We start from the raw sequence: 10,878 nt of genomic DNA on the forward strand, positions 1-10,878 counted from the left end.
TAGTATAATATTTCTGGAGAAAGGAGCAGTCGTATTGATTTCAGTTTATTTGACTAAAGTATGTATTTTTAATTTTTTAATTTCCCGTGTACTTTCTCCTTAAGTCTTCGCACAAATGAAACAGTAAAGTACGAATATTGCATACATGACGGAACTTCCAGCTGTATGAAGAAATCAATTTAAGAGAAGTCTAATATTAATTTATTAGTCATGTATACCCAGCAAATTCATTTTTATTCCCAGTACAATTTCAGGTCATTATCAGACGACAATCGATTATGTAAAGCCAAAAATATTAATATTCCATACAGTTGTTTGCATGGAAGGGTATAAACCCACGGCTTAGTTGAAGCGGCATTCCTGTAGTAATTTCGAGCCATAGTACCAAGTTGACTGTCCTTGTTTTGAAGAAAAGCCGGGTACGTTTCGGTTACTTATACTCGACTGTCGTGCGAACGGACCGTCTAGTAGTTAGGCCTAGTACATAGTTGTCGCAAAATATCTTATAAGTAATTGATTTGACAGCAGCAACAGCGAAACTCAATAATACACGTATTGCATATAAAAGAAGATACCGTTACAAATATTTTTTGTTGAACTAATTCGTTTTATTTTCGATATTAATTTATAATTATGTTTTTTTAGTGCGTTTTAATGCATAAAATTATTTGAATTGCACTCTTTTTGGTAAATACTTGATCAATAATCAATAGTTTTTAATGCGCAATGATAGCGATGATGTATAAAAATGAATAATTTCTACATAATGGCACAACATACAATACATACATGTACAGTAAATGATATAAATGCATTAAATAAAGTAAAATGATTAACACATAGTGTATTTTGATATTCTTTCGAACATTTTTGTTTCTTCTATTTTTGTTAATGCAATTTTTAACTCTATTTCATATGAGTGATATTTTTTGTTGGTTGTTGTTTTATTGTTTATGTGTGTATGTAAGTATGTATAAATATGACATTTGCATACAGTTATTTACAACGTTGCAATGTTTACAATTTCGCAGTGACTTATTGCCTTAAGATGCTATGTAATTACTTATTTATTCAAATTTATGGATTTCTGTTAATTTTGGCTTGTTTATGCTGTCAATATTTTATTGTTGTAAAAGTGTTCGGTTTGTGTTTTCACAAGCAATCATAATTAGATAAGCATTGCAATTTCAATTATAATTTGTTATTGTCTTATATAAATATTTTGACTAATAAAACAACAAAAAACATAATCAATATCGGTATTAAATTTGGCCACAAATCAAACAAAATGATGGAAAATGCATAGTACGGTATTTACAAAAACAATGTTACAAAAAAAGGAGATTTAAGTAAGATTTATATGGTAAATGCTTCTTCTGGGTTGGTGAATGCGTACGGAAACCGTTTATAATAACGTTTGCTTTTGATATTCTAGCTTTTCATTAGTCTCTCACCTACTAATAGGTAAATACTTTGTATTATATAAAGTAAAAGTAGGAATTCATATAGAAACTGATTTTTTATATTAATAAAATAAACAAAAATACTCTTCGTTCGTTTCATGTTTACATACTAAGCTTATAACTAATGTCTAAACTAATTTTGGCTTAGCGTATTTTCTTAAAGTTAACAGTAAAACCATATGACTATCAATAAACATATCGAGCGTTAATTTCGAATAATATTATTAACTTGCAACTAATTGTGACACTCCATCCGTGACTAAAATGCGCTAAAAAAAAAATCTAGAAATATATTTACAATAGCAACACATAAACAGTAGAACCGATTACAAACAGATCAACGGGTTTAAACTAGCAAATAATACCAGCTTCCATAAATATATAGAGTCGTAGACTTTCCTAAGAATTACCACTAATATTTACGTTTAAATGTACGCTTAAATCTAAGTAAAGTCCATTTTGCAATTATGCAACAAATGTAGCCAGACATATACATATATAGCTTGCATAAGGATGTCCTCAACACGCTGTTGTGTTTGCCAGCGTTTGGGCTCAATGATCGGTGCTTAGTGTGTCATCGATGTTGCTGTCCCAATTGAATTCGGTAACACCCTGTTTGTAGTAGATGTTGCCCAAATTGGCAAACCGCTTTTCGAAATCGTTGTCTTTTGCTTTTAGGCGCTCAAATCTGCAATGCAAGAAGGTCGTAAAATTAATATTTGCAAGTAATTTTTAATTCAAGTTCATTTTGGTATCTGTAAATAATATAGCTCTGGATGGAAGATAACAGTATAAGACCACTTTAGCATATAGCTGCTATGAAACTCAAATTCTCGTCTTGGAAGGGTTCAGCAAAATTATATTAAAAAATAGAATTTCTCTCGATTATCAAACGTTTCTAACACAGTTATATAAATGGCTCAAACAATTATATCTAAGTCGCGAAAAAAATGTAAGATTTCCAACCAGAGCTAGGTAAATAGTCAATTTGAAATAATGTATTAGCTTACTTCGACGAACCATACCTTTGGAATAGTAAATTCTTTGCAAAGGCATATAGCTCGATATCCAAGCTGTTTAACTCCTCGATGCGTTTCTTCTGATCCGGTCGCAGATTGTTAACCGCCGACGCAGATATTGTTGTATTATGTTGTTCAAATGGTATCGCAAAACGAAGATTGAATGTCTCTTCGAAGATATATTGCGAAATCTACAAAAATAAAACTTTGATTAAATAACACACTGGTATATGGTATATAAGTGATACCTTCTGATACTCGGTGAGTCCGAAGTAAGCCATTGCGGCTAAATTGCGTTTGGCGCTCGCCAACATCACGCGGTCGCGCTCGTGCGCCGGCATAGCAGTCTTATTGTAACAGCCCACCAACGCCAGATCGGCTAGCATGCGGGTCTGTCGATTGGCCGCCAAATTCGATTCGCACGCGGCGAACTCATCCAAATCCACATCCAACCAATCCTTGCCCTTGTAACAGGGTGGCAATTCCGCCGCTGTGGCTTGACGCCCCAAACACCAATGCCGTGAACCCTTCCACGTCGCACCGCGTCGCACATGCCGATATTCGGACATATACCGTGAGATGGGCTCACGTAACAGCGTGATGTAGAAGTATCGACGTTTGGCCGTCTCGCCTTCGTTCTTATCCAACTCGATATCCACACAACTGGTCAGCTCCGTCCAGTCGGCGTGTAGGCCACACTTCCAGCCGGTCGAGTAGCGTGAGAACAGCCAATTCTCATTGCGGTGTGGACGGAAGCAGTAGCAACGCTTGCGCTGACGCTGACATTCGCAGGGTCGCTATAATGCGCAATAGAAAACGAAATTAGCATGACTGTGTTGTTTATTTAAATAACTTATGTATATGTATGTATATTTGAAATATGCAAATTCTTTGTGCAACGTTCGTAAATGTCCAGTAATTTAGGTATTTACATATGTGCATACGCATTTGTAAACAATTCAGTGGTTTTATCTCGGTTGAGCTCTTCCCGGAGTTCAATTTGCTGAACTTAAACTTTGGAATTTATTACGGATATTGTTGTCAACTTCGTACGTGCAATGTTCGTGAATTATGGAAATTATTTATAATTCACTGCATCCTGTCAACAGTTCATAACAATGAGACGACGAATTGCATACAAATGACCGCAATGCCCGGTTGTCATGTCAGAAGATATCATTTCAACTTCAAATAAAAACACACAATTTATTTAAATGTGTACGACACCCATACATAAGTATTTAAGTAGCCTTTCTGGGAAGTCAAGTCAAAGTCAAGGTTATTTTCTGACTGTTAAGCGGGGAGACCGAGAGTCTGCTGTTTATGCTAGTGAGCTGCGATAAAAGGATGCAGTGTAAGGCTCATGGAACCCTCTGTACTTCATTCAATGGGCTCTTCCGAAGCTTGCAAGTCGATGACCCGGGMAAAAAAAAAAAAAAACTAGCAAATATGCAATAAATCAACCAGGAGAAAGTCCGGTTACAATAGCAAGAACTTGGCTTGATACAGCTTAATGATTTAAAGTTGGATCTCAAAACATTTTCAAAGTTTCAAATATTGCTTTGCAAAATTAAACAAGGAGTGGTCAAAAGCTGACGGACTTTCACACATTTAACTCTTATAGCAATCAAAAAAGGCAAACAACAAACAAATGGAATTAAATCGCCAACATTTTCCCGCGATTATTTTTTACAACTTTCGACGTGGATTAACTCATCAAGAGTGCATAGATGGACTTAATTATTTTTTTGACGATGAAGCTCCATCAAGCATCAATGTTTCGTTGGGGTGGTGAATTCAATCGATGTTGCAAATTACACCAAAATGAGTTTCGTGAAGGTTGTCCAAAATCGGTTATTTTTGCGGAACCATTGATGATGTGCGCAAACTAATATTGCAACATCGCATTGCAACCTATCGTGCCAGAGAGACAACTATAGGCATTAGTGAAACCCAATTCAATATTACAAGGACATTTGACTATAAAAAGTATTTGGTCACGTTGAAGTTTACACAATTTGTCAATACCTCAAGAAAAGGCTCGTGTGGATAAGTCCAGAGAAATATGAAAAAATATGATGCCGTTGCTTCGAAACACGTCTATGAAATCGTGACAGATGATGAAACGTGGATTTCCGGGTAGGTGCTTCAAATTAAGAAACAGCCGACTGTATGGGTGTTTTAGGATGAGCCGAATCCAACAAAAACTATTCGTGCACAAGGCACTTCCATGCAAATGGTTGCCAGCTTTTTTGGAATACCTGGCATATTGCAACCATATCTGTTAGAAGAACGCAGAAATTGAGTGGTACACAATCATTTGTTTATGAGTTGTCTTTCGAGAAATTGGGAAAACGAACCGCCGAGAACGGAACACTCTTCACGAGCTCTCGGACACCGACAGAAACAATTGTAATTTTCAGCACTCAAACTTTCAATTTTATGAGCCATCCAACTCTTGACTTCTTTTTATTCCCGTTCGTAAAGGATAAACTAATAGGTCTCAGTTATTCGAGCCTGATGAAGCAGTTGATGCATTCACAAAGCATTTTCTGGAGACACCTCAATCAAAGTGGCAAAAGTGCTACAAAAATTAGTTCAAACACATGCAAAAGTATATAGAACTTAATGAAGAATATTTTGGATAAAAAAAAGCCTTTGTTTTTGTTCTCTAATCCCGAAACATAAAGGCAAAATACGTAAGTACCAAATTTAATTTATTTATTTTGTTTTATTTCACCACATTCCATGAGTTCATCCCACACGCTTCTTACAGCATTTAGCCTACGACCGAGCTCTTCCCAAGATACGCAGGTGTCTCGAACCATTATTTATACAAAATGCAGTAAAATAATTGTTAGTGCTTGCGAATGTATATCACGTTTCGTTTATTTGTAATGGAATTGTAAACAATGTTAAGCAATTTCGAACATGTGGCATGGCTTATAAGCAGAAATTGCAATAAGTAACCAATTTTGATTGCAGCAATTCAGAAATATCTATGGCACAGGCACAATGAGAGTGGGTACAGAAGCTTGGCGCACACCCACTCACATACTCATGTGTATTTCTGCAATATAGGCAACATGTCGCCCGACTGTATACTGGCATATTGTCACAAATCCTTGATTTCATTTCACGCGAATATGGTTATAGTAATCAATAAATAAATAAAAATAAACTCATTATATTGATTGTCGTTGCTATACATACATATAAACATGATAGGGTGGTTCTTAAGAGGAGGTATGGAAATTTTTAAAACTCAAGCGATCAACCGTTTTGAACTAATACAGGAGATAGTACAGAAAAAATGTACTATACATTTCTGCTACAGTTTTACTATATGTTAAATAGTGGGTAGTCGAAAAAATATTTTCGTAATTTGTTAGAAAATGTCGTAGCAGTCGTATATCTCCAGTGCTACCAATAACATTGTGACATACCAAATAGTGTTGAAAAGGTGAGATTTTAAGCTTCATTTAACGAAAGAAAAATAAAATTGGGGAATTTGAAAAAAAAGTAATGCAGAAGTTCGCTTTATTTTGTAATTGTTGTACATATAACAAAGAGAAGAATGTCACGCAGGCCACCAACGAAATTTGTGAAGTTTACGGAGACGATCAATTCGTGTAGTAGAACAATGGTTCGCTCGCTTCCGTTCTGGAAATTTCGAAATTTCGATTTACACTAATGGAATAATGTGTCTACCAAAATGCTACATATTTGCTTATTTAAGATAAAATAAGTTAAAATCTGATTAGAAATACGAAAAGACTTTTCGCCCACCAATAAATATAATAAATCCGAAGGCCGGAAGTCAAAGTTCAATTGAAAACTTCAAATCAAGAAAATAAGGCTAATAGTCCTTCTCACTGCCAAATTAATTTATTACATTAAGTTTATAATTTAGAAACCAGTTTTTTGCCTTTCGCAAAGTCGGCTAGTCGATTAACGATAAGTTCGATTAAGGATCAACAATTGAACTTACTTCAGTTTTTCATTTCATATTTTTTCATTGATTAAAAGGCATCAGCTGATTGCTCTTTTATCAGTGCATACAACCGAATTTATAGCCTAGACAACAATTTGGGCAATAAAACGCGAGATTTCAGTTTTACTTTGATTTTAATTCGATTAAGAATTATTTTGATCACATAATATTTATATTTTGTACAAAAAAACTTTGTCAAGCAACCAATTAAAGAACTGCGTCCAAAAAATAATATTCAATAATTGAACGACTTTAAGTACCACCCTTATGTACAAACATGTAAGCCCATTCACAACAGTATATAGCTGCCAACATGTGCTTGCAATTGTGTATTGTGTCTGCTCATTTGACTTACCTTTAGATCCAAGTCACGCACCAAATGTCGTCCAAACGATGTGCCTCCGGTCTTTTGTATATGCAGGAACACCATCACATCATGCCCGTCCATATCGAATTGAAAATCATCGTTGAGCACATCCTCATAGCTGAGACCGGCATTGGTGATAATTACATTTTGCTGTATTGATTTCGCGCTATTCGAGGATGTGGATGCCAGCGCCATGGCCGACCCGCCGCCGCCACTACCACCCGGCTGATGTGACTGATGCTGATAATGGTGCACACCGTACGCATTGTTCGCCACACCCGACGCGGCGGCAGCGCCCACGGCACCCGGTGGTGGCATTATCGCCTCATTGTAGGCCAGTATATCCGGTTGTAGCATCATGCCGCGCTTCGAGAGCGCACAGACCTGTTGATATGGAGMAATGAGAMAAAAAAAAAAAAAACATTAAAATAAGAAATAAATTAAAATATTCGATATGCTGATGTTTACGAGTGTTTATGAAAATTTATGACAAATATGACCATAAAGCATTCGAAAATTCGCAATTACGCCGAAAAAATGCGTGCGTAATGCGAAAAGCGAAGCGCCTGAAATTCAATTAGCTCACTCAATGAAAGCAGCGCTCGGCTATAATTAAAATTTTAGCTGCAATCAACCGCATGCATGTGCATGTATGAGTGTAAATAGCAGGATTTTCGGATTTTCGGTGTTTCATACCGGAATACATCATCGGAAAGTGTATTAAGGCATTGACTGGATTTTCCAAGCTGATCCATGCAAACGAAATCAAATGGAATCTCAAGCGCTTGAAATACTCAAAATATATCAACTGGCGTACAAATGTATCGCCATTGCAATTAATTAACTCCTTTCATTTTCCGCTTAACGAAACGTAAAAATTATTTCGGCGATACGCTGGTGCATAGTATGTGTGTGTGTGCGTGCGTGTATGCAATCTGATGATGCGAAAGAGTATGAATTTTTCATTAACAAGCTTAATGTGAATTGCCTGCGAGCTTTTACACACATATGTATACAATCAAGTATATTCATATGTATGTCGCTGCGTATGCATGTGTGCATATTTCGTATGCACGCCTATCTTAATGTGCGCAATTGGGTCGGCATTCATAAAATGTTGGCTCTTGTAACGAGATATCAGCATCAAATGCTTTCATTTATCTAATTTTTTGGAATACGAAAATTTGGCAACGCTTACACTTATTGCAGAGAAATACATACATACCTGTGTACATTCATACATACATACGCAAATGCAAAACAAAAGCACGTTGAGCTAATCATTGAAGCGTAAACTGGTAGATTATCGCATTTAACAAAGTTGAAAGCCTGCATCCAAATCACATTAAGAATTCGTCGGAAAAGAAACACGAAAGAATCAAATACAAAAAATAGTAAGTCCAAATGCTTTATTACTCGCTTATCATGTCCACTACACTGGTCAACAGTGATTTTGGTGCCAAGAATCCACAATTCTTATAACCTTAAGCAGATTACTGCATATACAGGGTGCACCAGCTTTTAAGCCGCTATACTATGCCAACATTCAATCGCTTTTTAAATGAAGGAATGAATTACTATATCAGGATAAAACTGTGCACGACTAGTGCGTTTGAAGTGTGACAACTTATGACTAAAAAGTGCCTGAATCGAACCAAAACTGCTCAAGTACCTAGGCACTGAATATGTGGACCCACTGCTTATAGTTGACATTTTTAAATGAAAATATCGGTTAATGTATGAGATATGTAATTGAAGTTCAGACAGAATCCTTTCTTGATAGTAGTATATGTGTGTGTCCAAAATGGGTTGAATTGGGTCAATACTTTCCTTAGCCCCCAAATACTTAATATAAAGGTTTTTATTACTTCTGGGTGACTTTAAAGCGCATATATTAGCCAATATACATATGCGTTATTTGTGCTCAGAATGAGTATGAAATGTTCGCTTATACCTGAACTTAGCTCTTTCTTACTTGCTGTGAAATCTTACAAGTTCTTACATGGAATATATGTATATTATATGGAACATAAGAGGCCATTTTGTTAGGCATTCAATTTCTTACAAAATCTATGAAAATAAATTGGAAACGAGATATGAATTTTCCTATCTGATAATCGAAAACAGAAGAATTTATTGAGCCGAGATCCAATGACTATTTTGATATAGCTAAGACAACTGAACGATTATTTCGGAGTGTGGTTTTGATTTGAAACGATGCATGCTTAGAAAAGGTGAGACATTCAGATTATATATAAAAGGTCTGTTTGGACCGTAATCAAAGTCTACTATATTTGAGGGAAATAAGCATATGAGGAATTTTATATCCTACGTTTTTTTGAGCAGTCAATTAAAGACTCATAATTTATATTAAACCAGCAACATTTAGCAATCTAAAGCATTTCATGTGGAAGGAGATGGTAACAAACAAAAACATAGGTAAAAAAAAATCTCACTAAAGCTCTAAGCTTGAAATATTCGTCGACAAATTATATGACAGGTGTAAAGTTATCTCAAAAGTCACAACACGATTGACACACATAAAATGTACAAATATGTTAGCTCTCCACGAAAAATGTTCGAGCAGACAAACGACAGGATATGCAATAAATGTGTTTGATGCAACGGAACGAGCACCGCATCTAAGCATGCTGCTTAGAAATGCCAACTGACATGGTACACACACGCGCACACACATCGCTCAACTAAAAGCATTATAGAGATAAATGCATATATACGCACATACGGTACATAAAGTACGGAATATATATGAATGGAGTGCGTGCAGGAAATATTGCTAAACCTCTCACTAATAAAAATTTCTACGACTACGAAATATATATTTTTTATAGCATTTAAGCTATCAGCACAAGATCTACTGAGCTTATCACTAAATGAAATAAACATCATATCTAATTAAGCCGTGGATAGAGCGCGTTGTGTGGTCTGCAGATGCAGATGTAGTTAATTGCTTATACTATATGCGTTTGTCAGGGATCAGGTGAACTTGCATGGAGATTATTTGATAATATTGGCGATGTCTTAACATAAAGTTATGAAGACATTAAGGGGTTATATGTTTTTCCTCGGGTAAAAACAGTCCTTTTTTTAATTTTTTTCTCATATAAAAATGAAATATTTTATTACAATTTTTTATTGTTACAAACATACACTGTTAATAAAAAAAATCTGAAATTTTTGGAAAAAATATTTCAAACTCGGAAATTGCGACGCCATATTCGGTGCCCCTTGGAAAAAAGATGCGCCCGCATTGGCAGGGTAACTCCATACAGGATCATCTAATGTGAAAAGATGCATGTTTTAGTTAAAACTTTAACTTACAACTTGGACGAAGGAAAAAAACTGAAAATTGGACATTTTTACAAAAATGGAAATTTTGTTAAATTTTTTCAAGTAGTTCTAATCGAAGGGTTTTCCGCTTTCCTTGTGGGTAAGCCAAAATAATATTGATATGTGTGTCGTTTAGCTTGAGTGCAATATTGCAACATTGTAGAACCTTAGCAATTCCTGTCACATGCTAAGAAGCAACCAGCAAAACGGCGAAACAGCGAACACATGAGAATGTCACTTGTCAACTCTGACAGTTATTGAGTGATGCGCAATTCTACACTTCGTATGTTTCTGACTTTAATTTTTTTTTTGGAAATCACTCAAGATTACTCTAAGGCTAATGCTTAAAAGCACTTGAAAGTAAAAAAAGCGGGTAGGTTAGCGCGGAGGTGAAAAAAGTTTGTAGTATGGATGGATAAATATGTGGCAATAAAATTGGTTACAAAAAAAGCATATTTTTGAAGGCGACAGTTCACAAAAGAAATTCTTGGTTTTCTATTTGTATAGTAATTTTTGAAGTGCTCCAATATAAAAATATGGGTTGCATAGTTCTGTGATGAATGATTTCAATGCTTGATTCTTTTTTCCGAAAGAAAAATTTATAAAAAAAGTTTCATTACTTTGTATTTTCTAAAACAATTTTCTTACAAAAAATATTAGATTTCAAGGCTTAATTTTTTCTAA

The 10,878-nt window shown here is 35.3% G+C and overlaps 1 protein-coding gene across 4 annotated transcripts in view; it reads right to left on the bottom strand.

Moving 5' to 3' along the window:
• Positions 1 to 1,127: 1,127 nt before the first annotated feature.
• The window catches only part of LOC108976643 (heparan-sulfate 6-O-sulfotransferase 2), an 85,686-nt gene continuing 75,935 nt past the window's right edge, over positions 1,128 to 10,878 (bottom strand). For 3 of the 4 annotated variants that reach the window (XM_018945872.1, XM_018945874.1, XM_018945873.1), the window contains exons 3-6: positions 6,832 to 7,227; positions 2,731 to 3,279; positions 2,474 to 2,673; positions 1,128 to 2,151 (exon numbers count right to left, since the gene is read on the bottom strand). In XM_018945872.1, coding sequence (XP_018801417.1) covers positions 2,016 to 2,151; positions 2,474 to 2,673; positions 2,731 to 3,279; positions 6,832 to 7,227 — 1,281 coding nt within the window. In that variant the 3' untranslated portion in view covers positions 1,128 to 2,015. The remainder of the gene's footprint in view (positions 2,152 to 2,473; positions 2,674 to 2,730; positions 3,280 to 6,831; positions 7,228 to 10,878) is intronic. The other variant, XM_018945875.1, reaches the window with a different exon arrangement.

Source organism: Bactrocera latifrons, unplaced genomic scaffold (assembly GCF_001853355.1).
Source record: "Bactrocera latifrons isolate USDA-ARS-PBARC rearing strain unplaced genomic scaffold, ASM185335v1 scaffold_79, whole genome shotgun sequence".
Classification (NCBI taxonomy): Eukaryota; Metazoa; Arthropoda; class Insecta; order Diptera; family Tephritidae; genus Bactrocera; species Bactrocera latifrons.